This window comes from Siniperca chuatsi, linkage group LG16 (genome assembly GCF_020085105.1).
Source record: "Siniperca chuatsi isolate FFG_IHB_CAS linkage group LG16, ASM2008510v1, whole genome shotgun sequence".
NCBI classification, from domain to species: Eukaryota; Metazoa; Chordata; class Actinopteri; order Centrarchiformes; family Sinipercidae; genus Siniperca; species Siniperca chuatsi.
In genome coordinates, this window is record NC_058057.1 from 19,362,393 (window position 1) to 19,378,769 (window position 16,377).

Sequence of the window (16,377 nt, forward strand, 5' to 3'; positions counted from 1 at the left end):
CACTTGAGGGTGTGAAGAATTTGCCGTTATTTTCTACAATCACCTTCATACTGATCCCCTTACATTCAACACATTTTATACACATTCACATGGATGAATTTAACTAAGTTCTTGTCACAACGCTATTAATCATCACCAACTAATGGGATCTGCTGTCATTTCACCTTGCAGAGCAGAACAGAAACTGTCTAATCTTGTGCAGCCTCAGAAATATCTGCACTGAAGCCTGAAGCAGCCTTTTTCCTGCAGTATTTTCTATTAAGTTAATCCTTTCTGACACTTCTGTGCTTAACCTCTTTTCCTCATTAGGCTCTCTCCTGCCAGTTCCCGATTCTTAAATACTTACCTTCCTGGAAAGAGAGACAGTTAAAACCCTCTTTGCTTTGCAGTGATTTATTCCAATGCAGCTGTTTCTTTGTTTATCGAAGTAGCAGTGGTGGATGAAGGACTCAGGTACTTTACTTCAGTGAAGGTATTATCAGCAAAAATGTACTTAAAATATCAGATGTTAAAGTACTCGTTCTGCAGAAAAATGTCCCCTGTGACTGATATATTGTTATATATGACATAATTAGATTGTATATATTGATGCATGAATGTGTAAGTAGCATTTTATTGTTGTAGCTGGACGAGATGAGGCCAGTTTTAAGTACTTTATATACTGTTAGGTAGTTTAGTGCAGTGGTTCTCAACCTAGGGGTCGAAAGATAAATCTGAGGGTTCATTGGATGATTAATGGGAGAAGAAAAAAGAAAAAAAAAGATCTACGACACAAATGTATATTCTTTTTGCTAATCTTTGCTTTTTTTGTGAAAATTTGGATGATTTTATCTCTTTGGGCCTCAAACCGTTATTTAAATGAAACTATGAGAGAAGTTTAGAAGGGAAATCTTTCATTGGTGGAACAGCTAACAACTCATCTGAAACATGACAAGGGGCCCAGACACCAGGGGGTCACAAGCCAAAAAGTTTGGATCCACTGGTTTGATCTTTAAAAATGTGTTGTATTTTATAAGCTTATTACATGCTTTTTATATAAAACCTTAATCTGAAGAGTAACTGGTAACTATAGCTGTCAAACAAATGTAGTGGAGTAAAAAGTGAAATTGATATGTAGAGAACTTGAAGTATAAAGTAGCACAAAATGGAAATATTCAAGTAAAGTATAGTAAAGTACTTCAAAATTATACCTAACACAGTACATTAGTAACTGTTTTTAGTTTTTCTGAGAACCTTTGTATTAATTAAACAGTTAAACACATTCATATTTGGGAACTGTATCCATTGTGGTGCTTTGCTCATGGACCTCGGCAGTGATTGATAAGAAAGGTAAGACCATTACTCATTCATTCAAAATTCTTGCACTTCTCTAACCTTCAGGCTACCACCTACCACACCTTTAGTACCAAAGAAGAAAATCACTATTTTTTCTTTAGATATATTTTATTAAAAAAGGAAACCCAACAAGAACTTTTTTTACATAATGATCAAGGATTTTTATTATCTTTGTCTCTTTCATCAGTTTCATATCATTACAGAAAATGTTATAGTACAGCGTTGTTCAATGTCTCCTCATTGCTTAATAATTTCCTTAGGAGTGCTGGTCACATATATCTGTACAATATGGTTCTTATTTTTTCTGTACATTTTTTGTGAAGTTGGTTAAAAAGGCTGTCAGCACTTAAAGAAGCTGTTTCTTTTCTTTCTTTTTTTTCTTAAATAGTTGATCAAATAAAAGATTATTTTTCCCAGGTTCAGCTCGCCCCTGGGGGGGTTTGGGGCAAAGTTTACACCCGGTTACCGTGAATATAAGGAAGCTTCAGGGTCTGGGCAGACTGGGGTGTGCCCCCCCACCTCCCCATCCCAACATCACCTCTTCCCTGCCCAGGCATTTGGCACTGCGCACATAAACAAGACTCACAAGATAAACAACAAGCAAAGCTCTTTGTGAAGCCATTATGATGCATACTAATGAGAGAAAAACAGAAGTGTCACCTTGATGGGCGCTCAAAAGAGGAAGTGGTCTTGATGTGCCCCCTCTTCCTCTTAGCTGAGCACCATGGGAAATCTGGAGTCTTCCTCAATGTTTTCTTCATTTTCAAAAAACAGATTATTTTTTTCCACTAAAGATGAGAAAATAATAATTTTCTTTTTTTTTGTCCTGGCAGGCACCTACAGCTGTCTATTAAAATGCTACTGCTATAGATAAGGTCTAGCATTGAACACACAAAGCAATTGCAATGAAAGGAACGAAGTTGCCTTAATATAATAATGATAATAAGAAGAATAATGATAATAATAATAAGAATAATCATAATAATATATTACAGAATAAATCTCTTTTTATAATTAGATTTTTTCATTAAAAGTTATATTTTCTTTGTTTGAAATACTATAATCTTTTTAAATTAATTTTTTCATATGTATCTAGGTTGTGATCAAGATGTTGACTATACCTCAACGTTATCCAAATCAATAAAAACTAGCTGTGCCGTTGCATATTACAGAATAGTCAATGATATGTGGACATGCACCGTGAACCACCCATTCCAACCCTCGCTATATGACGCCGACGCTCTGTCCCTCGGTGATGACATCATAGCCGGCCGATGACCATGACGTCAACCACCTCGCCCTTGTGCAGCTCCACGTATTGCTCTGTTTTTGGAGGTAGCATCAGGAGCCCGTTAGCACTGCGCATGCTCATCAGCCTGCTGCTCACCTGGTTCCCTGCAGCAGAGAGGAGGGAGAGACAAAATGAATTAAATTAAATCAGAAATTGGGGATTTTCTTTGTGTTTTTGTGTTTCATCCCATCATAATGAAACTTAACATGATTAAAATTATCACAAATCCTATTAAGTTTTGTAGTTTGACCTATTAGTTATCTTATTTTTCATTGTCAAACTGGCTTATATTAAAAGTTTCAGATGCAGTAAATGCAGGGAACCTAAGGTAGTTGTGGTATGGCATAATGTTTACATCCAGTGTGTCTATATAGAGTAACAGGTGTAATCAATCTACTTTATTATTTCTGCCCTGATGAAGATCTTCTGATGTTGCAGCTGGTCTGCGTTTTAAACCATTATGCCCTGAGTTAATGCTTTTAACATAACTTTTCTCTGTGCCTGAAGAACACTTTCTTTTCTGGCTAATATTTACTTTAAAATGTCAAAAAATTTACATCACATATTTGTGTGGAAAAAACACGCGAGGGAAATGTTTATATGAAGTAGCTGCAGTTCAGTGAATGTGTTCATTTTGATGATTTGGATTGGATTTATGGATGTGAAAAACGGTGAAAAACGGTATCTATCTAAATTATAATTTTTTTTCCTCGCTTGACAGGGAGCGATAAATTAACAAATTATGCCATCTACCATTGAACAGTTAGAGCCTAATTCAGATACGTGGCTGTCATACAGAATCCTTCATAGTATTGCTTGGTACTGGCTTTGATTTTGGTACCTGTGCTCTGTGCCCACGGCAGAGGCTCCTGGTGATGCCATGTCAGAATGCAGCGGTGGTATTCAGGACGAGGATCCAACTTCACATCGCAAGACAACTAGAAAAAAACATACAACAGAAATTATAATGATATATGTCAACAAGTCATCTTTATCACTGCAGATATTCAGTCTGTAATTCTTAAAGATAGCCTGACACTTGCAATACAAGATGGATGTGGTTTACTGAGAAGTTTCATACAGTGTAGTAACATATACTAAATTGGCTTTCAGATCATTTCCTAGAATCCTTACACTCACACTGATGTTGCAAACCCCACTATTCTGGCACCTATGAAGGCTAAAGTAACAATAGGTTTCTTGGTCCAGTGCAGAAAGACTGTCACAAACTTTGACTGCAGACTGGTAAAGCTTTGGACTCGTGAACCTGAAGAAGGCCACAAGCCGACATGTGTTCGTATCACAATAAAGTTGTTCTTTATACCACCAGTTTTACTGGTGTTTTGGAGCCTCTTCAGACTTTTTTCGCTTCTCCATGCAGCTTCGAAGTAGGTGACGTTGTGCCAGAAATCCCTACAAAGCTTTTGACTCAGTAACATTTGATGTTTGTTTAGCATGTGTCCTCAAAGAAGTCCTGAATATCAGACTTTTCTTCCAGCATGTGAATGCAGCACAATAGTTACGGCTAAAAAAATGAAAATCTTCTAATGGCAAAAATCCCAGATCTGGACCATCAGCAAAATATAATTAACTTTGGTAAAAGGCTATCTGCCCACCCAAATTCTGCCAAATACTTTTGTACATTTTATAAACTTTATATATTTCTATAAGGCAACAAGGCAAACAGAAAGCGGTGGAAACTCTTCCAACTTTATTGGCAAAGGTAAAGGTTTCTCCAGAAGAATATTTGACCTGGGTCTGATGCCATCTGCTGAGGGAAATTATCTGGCTACATCTGTGCTTTGAGGCCATCAGTCCCACCACTAAGTGGCAGTAATGCATTCAAGTTGATTTCTAACTGCTTTATAACAGCAAATTATGTAGTATAGCTCTCTGGATAACACCCATGACGGCAGGGGACCAGACCTCTTACTTGATGATGCTAGTTGGGGACACAAGCTGCGTCTGTTCAGTGTGTTTGATATTATTATGATTTTTCTTGCTCTACAATTATGAATATTCATGACCAGGGAGCAGGCCTTGAGGTCAGTGTGGGCAGTGATTGGTTCCTCTGCCAAGTCAAAGCAAAACATGGTGGTCATAAATATGCATCAAGCGGATGATGAAAATAGCATTAAATTGTGAGTTAACATGCAATGGACTGCAATGATACACCCTGGAACTTTAGTACAAACAATAATTGTAAATATTCCCATGATTTATATTTCCTCTCTGCTACAGTTTGTTGCATCTACACTCAAATGTTCACATATGGGAAGACAAATTATCTTTTTGCAAACAGGGACTGGTCTTCCTACTTTTTGTGATTTGTTTGAGACAGACAACTTTGATAAAAATTACATCAACATAGCACCCTTCTCTAAATTAAGTGTGATACAATTGGCACTTTTTGTTCTACATGAAAGTCTGAAATCTGTTTGTTATCACAAAACAAGTGAATTATGATCTAACTCTAAGCCTCAACAGATGATGAACTTGTTTGACTTTGTCATGACTTTGACCCTGTGCATCCTACCCTTGCTTTAATGATGGTGGGCCTGGGGTCCAAAATGCCTTGCATCTTCCTCAAGGCAGGGATGACAAAAAGATTACAGGTGACAACAGCAGACACGGGGTTTCCTAGGACAGATGGACGGACCGAGAGAGGAGAGCGAGAAGAGAAAGGAGAGAGAAAAATATATGAGTAACATCTCTTCAGAAATAGTGGTGTGAATCACTCTTTCTCTCAACTTCACACACTACCTGGGAGGGCAAAGATTAGTTTACGAGCACCGTCCATGTCCAAGGTGGCAAATGTTGTCGGGAGACTGAAAAAAGAAAAACAACATATGTTGATTTTGATTTCAACCGTTATAATAAATCCTGTACCAATTCCTCAGTGTCTCACATTGTATATCACTTCACAGAACACTTTTTTTTTTTTAAATTTAGTATATTTGCCTGTTTTATGCAATACTGCTTTAAATGTACACCTGATATTTAAACTGATTATCTTGTTGACTTTAACCCATTCTATTTCAATTTTCTGTGTTGTGAAAAGTTGCATGAAAATAAAGGTGACTTTGACATTTTCTTACCCTGGTTTCATGAAAACACGACCAAAATGGATTTGAGCATGAAGATCAATATCCAGCACCTGCTTAAGGTAGTCCTAAAAAAGACATTGAAATTACAAATCAACATTTAACAAACATAAAAGAGCAATACATTTGAGAGATGAACAGAATCGCCTAGATTAAAAAATAAAGTTAACTCAGATAGCCCATAAAAAATGATCTGTGAGTTTTGGTGTTTTTTCATAATTTACTCAAAAATAAAGGCTGTCGTTCCCTCTTCTACCACAAAGTGTCAGTGAAACACAATGCCATGATTGTATGTGTGCACTTTCTGTTCTGCCATCATACCTTCTCTCCCATGGACACTCCTCCTGAGGTGATGATGACATCAGCACGGCTGATGCCTTCATTCAGAGCGTTGAGAAGGTCATCAGGGCTGTTGGGCACAGAAGAACACACACACACACACACACACACACACACACACACACACACACACACACACACACACACCACGTTAACCACCAACTCATATATAATGGAGGGAAAAGGGAAAGAGTTTTGAGGTAGTATAGTAAGATGATGAACATTATATTGGAGGTGTAACAAGCATGGAAATGTTCAGAGAATAAACGTGAAGGCGTACTTGTCTCCCACGATGCCCAGATTGATGGTGGGGTAGCCGTGCTCCTGGATAGTAGCCAGCAGGGTGGAACGATTGCTGTCCCTGATCTTCCCAGGATGGAGGTCATCTTCTGGGTTCAGCAGCTATAACAACACATGGGGAGAAATTAAATATTAGAAACACTCTTTATAGATTCAATAGCCATCCTTTTTGAAGTCGATGTAAGTAAAAAACCCGATCTGACTTTAACATTATTCATAAAATATTCTTAGGATCTCTTTGGGTGGCAGCAAGTCTGGTGGGTAAAGAAATAATTATTCAGCTGGAAGAGAAGGGGTTAAGAGCCTTGTTGGCAAACATCCTTTGTTTACTATCATATTATTACTATATTTAGCCTGATCTTGGTAGCAAATGGGTTGGTTCTGAAAAGGAGGCTGATATAGTGATTGCCAGAAATTACTCGGTTTAAAAATATTATACAGTATTTTGACTGAGTAAAGTAAAGAGCACACGGTCTGAAGTTTCAAATTAACTTCACCCATTTTTTGTTGCTTGTGCTTTTATATAGTAATTATATGATTCATTAATTAGTCGATTAACAGAAAAGGAATCGGCATAAATTTTGACAATCGATTAATTGTTTGAATTATTTATCAAACAAAATTGCATTAATTCTCTGGTTCTATAGCTTTTCTAGTGTAAGTATTTGCTTCTTTATTCTGTTTTATATCATTGTAAACTCAATATCTTTGGATTTTGAACTGTTGGTAAGACAAAACAAGCAATTTGAAGATGTCAACTTTGGGAACTTGTGATGGGCATTTTTCACTATTGTGAGATTTTATAGACTAAATGATCAATCGATTAATCGAAAAAATAAGCAACAGATTATAAATACTGTAAATAACCATTAGTTGCAACCCTATTTTCAGATATAGATATATATAAGAACAACTTGCTAAATCAATTATTTGCAGGTCTTGTCGATACATGAGTAACTGCAGTATGGTGTAATGTGTATTAGTTTTATTTTGGAATTAATGGAAATCATCCCACAGCATAATGTATGTCTTCTATTTTCATTCATACATCTGACCTCACTACTTTTTGTAATAGAACTACAAATTTAAACTTTCTGTTTCGGTCTGAGTCCTCATGATGAGTAAACGTCAACAGGCACTGCTAATTACTACGATTATTATAACAACACCACAAATTAACACACATCTAATATAATTTTTCTAAAATATATTGTGGGCAGACATACTGTATACTCTTCAGTTGTAGACACCAGCTCTGCACAGATATTTTTTGTTGTTCTTCATCTGGGTCTCAGAAAAAATGCATTACAGAGAATGTACCCAAAATCTAGATGGTCAAATTAACATTGTTGCAGGTACGTGCATAAAAATTAGAAGACAAAGAAACCATATCATCAGACCATTTCATCAGACTTGCCCAAAGGAGGGGAGATGAGGACAATATATCACTTCAGAGTTTTGGAATGTGGCCATGGAGTAGGTGACTCACGGCGGATTTATACAATTTAGACATATCTGCACAGTGCTGAGAACAAGGTGTTATGGGTATCTAGAGTCTGCTGAGGATCTCCATAAAGGGTACACACCCCATGAAATCTAAACTGCACATCAGTCACACAGAAAATGCACAAATATGATTCCAGCGTTTAAAACAAACCACCTGGTCACAGATAAACACATTCTTCACAACTGAAAGCACACATGAAGCGGCTGAGTGCACATTCAGCTCTGAATGTTGTTCTGGTGTCCGCAGTCAAAGCAAACAATGTTGATTGTGCATAAATATGAACAAGGTACGTTGTCAGAAAAGATGGCACATTGTTGTTACCTTCAGCAGCTGACACTGAACCTTTTTGGCAAATACAGATTCAATGGTGCACCTTTAATGCAATTCAGTTTTATTTATATAGCGCCAATTCATAATAGAAGTTATCTCATTGCACTTTTCCTATAGAGCAGGTCTAGACCGTACTCTTTATAATATTATCTGACAGTATGGGGGTATAATTTCCCAAATGAAAATAATGCTTCTTGATAAAAACATGCAAGTTTTTCTTAACCCCCTACCTCATTTCCTGTGGACATGACGGCCACCACAGGGAATTTCTGGACCTCCACCTCTGTGACTCCCACAGTGGCCAGGAGACCAATCTCAGACGGGCCCATGTGGGTGCCCTTTGCAAGCACACACTCCCCGCGCTTAATGTCATGACCGATAGGCCTATGGTAGGACAGCAGAGATGATGGTTCGGAGGAAAACAAAGAGAGAAAGGGAAGAATGCTGAAAAATACAATGTGCAGTTAGAATTTGTATGGTCCCTACTGTATACCATGTAATTTAAGGTGCAAGGTTAAGATAGTAACCTAACAAAGACTCCAAAAAAGTAGCACAAATAATACATTCTGGTAGAGACATTTAGTATATTTTAAGTATTTGTTTTTCTTCCTGCCATAACCAGTAATGTAGAGGTAAATAAAATGCCAAGTATAATCATAATCATATGATGAAATAGAGGCAAGGAGCCAGCAGTATAACCAACTGGAATTACCGCCCCTGCTAGGCATGCTCCAACTTGTTGTTTGCACTGATGTGATTCCGATGCCATTCGAAATTCAGAATGAGGCAGAAAGTGAAAGGTAAAATGGACGAGATGGTGGACAGCCCGTACTGTGCTAGTTATTGTTTACTCATTGTGTCATCCCAGCCAACATGTGTGTGAAATTTGGAATCGCCCAGTTCATTCCTAAATTATGGCTAAAAACCTATTTTGAGGTCACAATGACCTTTGAGTCACCTATTCAGTGTCCGACCAACTGTGAAATATGGTTACAATCTCCCCTTGTGTTCCTGAGTTATGGTGTTCAGTACAGCACATTATGATATCACATTGAAGTTGACCTTTCACCTTTTGGGTAAAAAATTAAACATCTGTGTGAAATTTTGTCATACTTTCTGCATCAATTCCTGAGTTATAGCCAAAAACATGTTTGCTAAGGAAATTTTGAGGTCACAGTGACCTTTGACCTTTGAGTCAAGTTTCTCCAATTCATTGTCCAACCAACTGTGAAATATGGTCATGAATTCTTAAGGTATGGCCAAAAACGTGCTATATGAGGCCACAGCGACCTTGACCTTTGACCACCAAATTCTAATCAGTTCTTCCTTGAGTCCAAGTGGCCGTTTGTACCATATTTGAAGGAATTCCTTCCAGGCATTCCTGAGATATCGAGTTCACGAGAATGGGACTGATGGGAGGACGCACGGACGGACAACCCGAAAACATCAACTGTGCTTTCAGTAATCAGTTTGATACTGCCTACTATGAGATGTATAATAAAGATGTGGGCTAACAAACAAAAAGGTGGGTGGGTGACTGACTACCAAATCTACAGTATTTGACAAATAAAACGGTGATTCAATAAGACACCAACCTGATGTCCTGCCCTGGACGAGCCTGTACTAGGATTCGTACCTCCAGCTCCTCTGTGCCCTGAAAGACAAACCAGCTGTCAGATCCATCAAAGTGAACAGATACAGTTTTACTTGGACTATACTAGACCAAAATGTATTGTGTATTCTGTTCATCTCTGGGCTAAACTTACTCTCAGTGACATTTAAAACAACCAGAATTTATTTTCAGTTGCTATGGTGTTGGTATAAACTCTATGTAGTACCTATATAAAAGGTAAATGTGAGTCAAAAGTTACTGATGCCCTTCACGGGGTAAATTTGAGTTGGGTTGAGCTGACCACAACCCTGATTCTGACATCTTCCTGCCTGTTCACTAGGTAAGAGACCAGAAGTCAGACTTACATCTTCAGACTCGCGGAGCAGCTCGGTGTCTTCCACCTGGACTACAGCGTCGGCCCCGCATGGGATAGGAGCACCCGTCGTCACCCTCATCACCTGGCCAGGCATCACTGTGTGGGTGGGCTGCACAGAGACACAGTACGTGTTTGCCTGTGTGCTGATTTTTTTCAAGATGAGAGGTTGAGGTAGTCAATAAATCTCTGTAGCCTACTCTTGTCTCAAAGGTCTAATCTGTTTTATAGTTTGGCAGCACTTTGACTTTCTAGTACTGCTTTGGGGCGAAGGGCTTTTCATCACCTGCTAAGGGAACACACTGGTGTGCAATTACAGCTGGTCAAGGCGTGAGGTGAAAGACAAAAGTGAAATACTTTATTTTCATATAGAGGTTGTGTGGGTGTGTGTGTGTGTGAGGGTCTTTTTTGTGAGCCAGAGAAAGCATGTGTGTCTAAGTGTCAACGTGGGCGCGGACCTGCTCTCCAGCTTGGGACTCTCCAATGATGAAGCGGTCGCCTGGGCCGTCAGCCGCTAAAATAAAAGAAAGATTTAATAGCATTACACATGTGTGCAGCTGAAAACGTGTGTGTGTAGGAGTGTGTCATTTAGTTGAGTCATTTTATTTCAGTGGGCTACAGAATGAACAAACAGGAAGAGAAGGAGAGAGAGAAACACTGACATTTCATGTTCTTTAACTAAACATCTCAAAAACAGACATACACAGTATTTTCAATGCTGGCAGGCCTCACAGATTGAATCATCAATCACACAGTTGAACCCTCTTCTTCTGTAATGCTGAAACATACAGGCTACAAGCATTTTTTTTAACATCATGCCCTCCACCCTGACTTGTACAGAGACCATCACTTTCAGTATTGCTATAGCCAAATAGCCGACTTGAACCAATGTGGAAACAAAATCCAGAAACACCCTTATTGTTCTACTTTTCTACTGGTCAAACACACAGGACCAAGAATGAAGCTCATCATAAAACACTCGAAACACAATTCAAACTTTAAAATACCCTTTGACATTGCAAAATGTCCTTGGTAAGTGAAAAATGTTGACTTTAATTTTATGGTTTTAACATGTAATCTTAAATAAAGGATTAAATGCTTCCCTGCTGGTTAATAAAAACTATTTTCCCTGTGAAACACTTGAACACCCCACTGGATGCCAACAAATATCTGTTGTTGAGTTAAAAGCAAGACAGTTTTTTAAATAGTTTTTGAAAAATAGACAATGGAAATGTGAGGTTTTCACCATTTCCAACCATCAGATCCAGCCAGCACTGAAGCAGTTTTTCACTAGGACTCCATGCTCTATCTTTCCCTACATGTTCCCTGGCCTCTTATGAAGTGTCTGCTGCATAACTTTGCAGTTCTTAGCATTAACACCTACTGTATACATGGTTTTTAACTGCTACCTATCCAAATTGCACCATGCTCAGAACATGGAAAGGCAGCAGTCTTTTCTCCTGACACTCCTTCATTTCAGGTGATGATGTCAGTAGAAGTAACATGTGACCTACGCACTCTTTGGCACTATCAGGCCTCAGCACTTCTATGAATCCATTTAGCAGTCTAACAAAGACTAATTCATTCAGCTTTTGGCAGTTTTTCTAACCTCCAGTGACAGCAAAAGGTGGATGTTGCAGGATGGTAAAAGAGCAAAAATACACACTGTGCTCTGGAGAAAGCAATAGGTTATTGGCTCCTTCCACACCCACAGTCTAGGCACTAAAATCTCTAAAATCTGCACATGTATGCCTCGGCAGGCGCCAGGCCCTCAGGACAGATGCATAAAACCCAGAGAGACCTGTGGTATTCTCCTCCTCCTACTCCATCAGCAAGAGCCAAAAGCAGATGTTACATGCAAAAGTTTTTGAGCTGCCTGGAGCTAACAAGCTGCCACCCTGCCCTCCAGGTTAACAGGGTTTTCAATGCTTTCCAGGACGCCCAGATGCTGATTTCTTGACCAAAACAAGTATACCAAGTTTGCCTCACCTAGATCTCACCTAGAAAACCACTCTAAGGAATTAGTGCCGCCATAGGAATGAAACTCTTTGAAAGCTATCTCTCTGAACAAAGATAAACCCTATATCTCCTGCCACTTGTTCTCCACCTGGCAGCTATGGAGGACAGCCCCATCCATGTCCCACAATATAGACCCTCAATCTCCCTTCAGTTCACCCTGGCAGAAGAAGCCCTTACATAGCTCCTGAGGCAGTTCTCCACTCCCCCAGTGTCCTATTCATGTCCAACCAGAACAGTCAGGTCATTTGTACAGAAGGAAAGACACACTGTCCTGGTTAGTTCTGCAACTTTCTCTTAAGAAAACAAAACACTGACTCTATGAATAGACAGTCTCATCGACATCACTGTAGGTGCCAGGCTGAAGTCAAATCCAAAGAAATGAAGAAATGGCAAACTGGATTGGGTTGCACCAGCGATTTGTAAATCCATCTCTAAGTTTGTGTGTAAAGTCCTCTGTACCTGCTAGCTAGTTTCAAACTAGTAATTTGCTAAATTGGGTTGTACCATTACATTTGAAGGAATATCTTAACTGATAAAGACTTTAGTAATGTGTAAAGCAGTTGCTAGAAAACATCTGCAGCACCATCCAATCAAAATATATCAGCTATGTAAATGGAAAGCATCAGAGTGACAAGAACTTCCAAAAATGACGGCCAGACAATATATTAAACTTAACTGCCAATCCTTTGTAAATGTGGGTGTGACTTTCTTTAATTTGATGTGCAAACATAAATACATTTGTGTGTTTCATAGTGATGGAAATTACGGCTCTTTGAAGGGAGCCGGATCTTATGGCTCTGTTCCTTTCTGAGAGTCGGCTCTTTCGGCTCCCAAATGGCTCTTCATTAAGTACCACTTCTGCTGGTTACTGCCTCAGTTACATATTACATAATCACTTATTTGTTGCAAGAAATAAACATGCAAGATTCTTCATCTGCAATACATTGAAATATTTGGTCATATTGATGGTTAAAAAGTGAGAAATGTATAACTATCCTAGTTATATAACAAAAATAACACCCTACTAATGAAAAAAATGAATAATTGCTCATCTCTAAACAGACACATACTGCATTTTGATCAAGTGTCAGGTCAGATATGTGGACCTCTTTTACTCTTCAGTCAAACGGTTCACATAGTAAGTTAACATTAATTCTGTTAGCTAGTTCAGTTAGTTACGCAACAGTTACACCTGGCAGTTACTGGTAACAACTGATCTCTTAGTGATGTATAAATCTCCATTTAGTAAACTCTTACGTTATAACAAGGCTAAATTTGAACTGACGAACAGCTGGTGCAACTGGCTGCAGAGCTTCCACTGTGCTCCATAACCGTTCCTCCAGATAAAAACACAATAAAAAGACCTAAAAAACGGCCAGTATTGGATTAAACATTGTCTTTTCTATTTTAGCTTTCAGGAACAATCATTGTGCCATATAAGCAGAACACGGGCTCTGCCTTCAATTTGTGTAAGTTTGTGCCCACTTGTACTTTGAAAGAGTTCCCATTTCTTTTACCACTATATGTTTTTGAGGCCTGAATATTAGTTTGAATATTTCAACTGTTGTTTCACAGCTTAACTTCAACAATTTGCATCTTATCCACATTGTTTCAGCAAAACTGACTCTAATGGCAAACAAATAAATTCAACTGATCTGAGACGGACAGAACAGGAACATATTTTAAATCACCTGCCACAATGCACGGTACTTACCTCTCACAGCATAACCATCCTTGACAGAAGCAGGGAAGGGTGGCAGGTTGTCTTTGGCATAAACGTCCTGAGCCAGGACTCGACCCATCCCATCTGTGGGAGAAGAGGAAGAACATGGGTATGAGGAGAAGCTGGGCGAAGGGTGGCGGAGGGAGAGAGCGACAGCTGGAGAGAGAAAGAGAGACAGAGGTAGAGAGGGTGAGGGAGATACAGAGGGGCATATGAGCCGAATGTGTGTATATATATGTGTGTGTGTGTGTTTTAAAGGGAGACATAGTGTGACACCACACATCAGGATCTCTGTGCATGACTCACCACCTGACCAGCACACACAGACACACTCATTCTCCTTTTCTATTTCAGCTTTCTGATTCACATACATCAAGTGGAGGCTTGCAAGTGTCCCTATCCAAATTTCTTAATCACTTCCACCAGCCAGATGAAGTTAAAAACACTCAGGAAACATTTGTGTAGGAAGAACAGAGACTCTGCACAGAGACAATAGCTCAGAGAAAGTTAGGGAAGGAAAGAAAGACAGAAAAAGACAGAGGGAGAGTGGGTGGAGGAGAAAAATCCTGGCACTAAAATACCTTAAGCTACTGTGTGGCTATATCTGGCATTTCTTAGAGCCTTTATGCTATGTTTATATGGGTGTTAATATGAAGATCTATGATATCAATGAGCTGAAAGGGGAAAAATATGCATGAACACATACAGACACCCACACACATGCATACACACATCGGCTTACTAGATGACTGTAAATAATGCATCTCAATGGTAGAAGAAGACACACGTGCTTGTTGGACGTGTCCTATCCTTACATAATTTTTTAAGTCAGTAGCAGCATTTTCATTTGAGATATTCTGGTGTATTTTCACAACTGCTACTGATTCCAAGCTGCTATTTAAACAGCTTGTTAAAACCATGTGTTGGAGCTGAGTTGTGAATAAAAATAGAACAGAGGTGATGTCTTGTTGCCAAAACAAAATATGTGTTTGATTGAGGGTCACATAATGGTCATCTTCATCAATCTTCTACTAGAAACAATCTTTAATTTTAGGAGATGGTGAAAGGGTGATATAAACATATGCATGCATGTGCACTTGCACACTCATGCTAAACACACAGTACTTGTGTACATATTCTTGCATATAAATAGATTAAAGTAATATTTCCACCCTCCTGTCTGTACTCTAAATGTAAAGGTACCACCAGCAGCAGGTTAGCTTAGCTTAGCACAAAGACTGGAAACAGAGGGAAACAGCTAGCCTGGCTCTGTAAAAACACATGTCGTTTTTAAGCCTTTTGTACAGATTAAACAAATAAACATATACAATGGTAATTAGTGAGCTTTAGAAGTACTAGGCAGATTGTTTTTTTTTACCACTGGACAAAGCTTAGCTTAGCATAGCTTCATATTTACTCTACAGACATGAGAGTGGTATTTATCTTCTCATCTAACTCTCGGGAAGAAAGCGAATAAGTGTATTTCCTAAAATATCTAACTAACTATTCCTTTAAGTGTTTATCTAAATGGAGCACAGATTTGAGATATTTAGTATTACTCTTTCAAGAACTGACTATTCTTTTGATATTTTACCTGAAAAGGAAAGTGACAATCAGTGCTGGTTAATATGTGTATTACATCATTATAAAAAAGAGACTGATAGATCCTTATAATTCCACACTCATGATATAAATACAGCATATAAACCCAACAACACGCTATGACACAGTGCGCGCGCACACGCACACACACACACGCAGACCCTGTTTAAATCCAGCAGGGGAGCTGCTCCAGCTGTCTCACTAAATATTTCATCTCTCATATTCCATCTTCCTCTCTTCCTTATCCCACTGTCCTCCTCCGAACTGTGCTCCTGCAAATCCTGCAATTCCCTTCCCTCTCCAAGAACATGAAACATCACTTCTCACCTGGGATATGAAAGAGTGTTCCTTCTACCATCATTGATCTAGAAGTCATGTGCGCCGCAGGCTATTATTGCCCCCAATGCTTGCTACCCCATCTTCAGAGATGAATTAAAGAGCTTGTGGTTTCCCCTCTGCCCTCAGCCTGGCTCTGTGTCACCCTCTGCTGGTGCTGAGGCCACGCTGCCAGAAGGCTGACTAGACTCACAGGTGCTGCCTCTCTGTGTATGTTTGTTTAGACGTGCAAACAACAACAACTACAAAGATGCATTAAATACATACATTAGATATTATTATATCAAGGTGAATTAAAAACAAAACAAACACTAAAATGAATGTGAATCAGACATCTACTTTCTAAACCTTTCACTTTTTAAATGAACAGATTTGCTTGGCTACTTCAGGACATCGGGAACAAGCTTTAAACAGAACATTGACATATCATCACCTTTTAAGTTGCTATGGCGAACTTTTTAGCAAATGGCTGCTTATTTACACATCCAACTTTATCATTCAATTGG

General features: G+C 38.8%; 1 protein-coding gene across 5 annotated transcripts in view; it reads right to left on the minus strand.

The window, feature by feature from the left end:
- Nucleotides 1–1,471: 1,471 nt before the first annotated feature.
- The window catches only part of gphnb (gephyrin b), a 96,149-nt gene continuing 81,243 nt past the window's right edge, over nucleotides 1,472–16,377 (minus strand). For 2 of the 5 annotated variants that reach the window (XM_044169575.1, XM_044169574.1), the window contains 12 exons: nucleotides 13,925–14,017; nucleotides 10,650–10,705; nucleotides 10,184–10,303; nucleotides 9,802–9,860; nucleotides 8,437–8,590; nucleotides 6,350–6,471; nucleotides 6,052–6,139; nucleotides 5,725–5,798; nucleotides 5,390–5,454; nucleotides 5,163–5,266; nucleotides 3,468–3,564; nucleotides 1,472–2,730 (listed from right to left, as the gene is read on the minus strand). In XM_044169575.1, the coding sequence (XP_044025510.1) occupies nucleotides 2,597–2,730; nucleotides 3,468–3,564; nucleotides 5,163–5,266; nucleotides 5,390–5,454; nucleotides 5,725–5,798; nucleotides 6,052–6,139; nucleotides 6,350–6,471; nucleotides 8,437–8,590; nucleotides 9,802–9,860; nucleotides 10,184–10,303; nucleotides 10,650–10,705; nucleotides 13,925–14,017 (1,166 nt within the window). In that variant the 3' untranslated portion in view covers nucleotides 1,472–2,596. Of the gene's footprint in view, nucleotides 2,731–3,467; nucleotides 3,565–5,162; nucleotides 5,267–5,386; nucleotides 5,455–5,724; nucleotides 5,799–6,051; nucleotides 6,140–6,349; nucleotides 6,472–8,436; nucleotides 8,591–9,801; nucleotides 9,861–10,183; nucleotides 10,304–10,649; nucleotides 10,706–13,924; nucleotides 14,090–16,377 lie in introns of all 5 variants that reach the window. The other 3 variants (XM_044169573.1, XM_044169572.1, XM_044169571.1) reach the window with 3 other exon arrangements.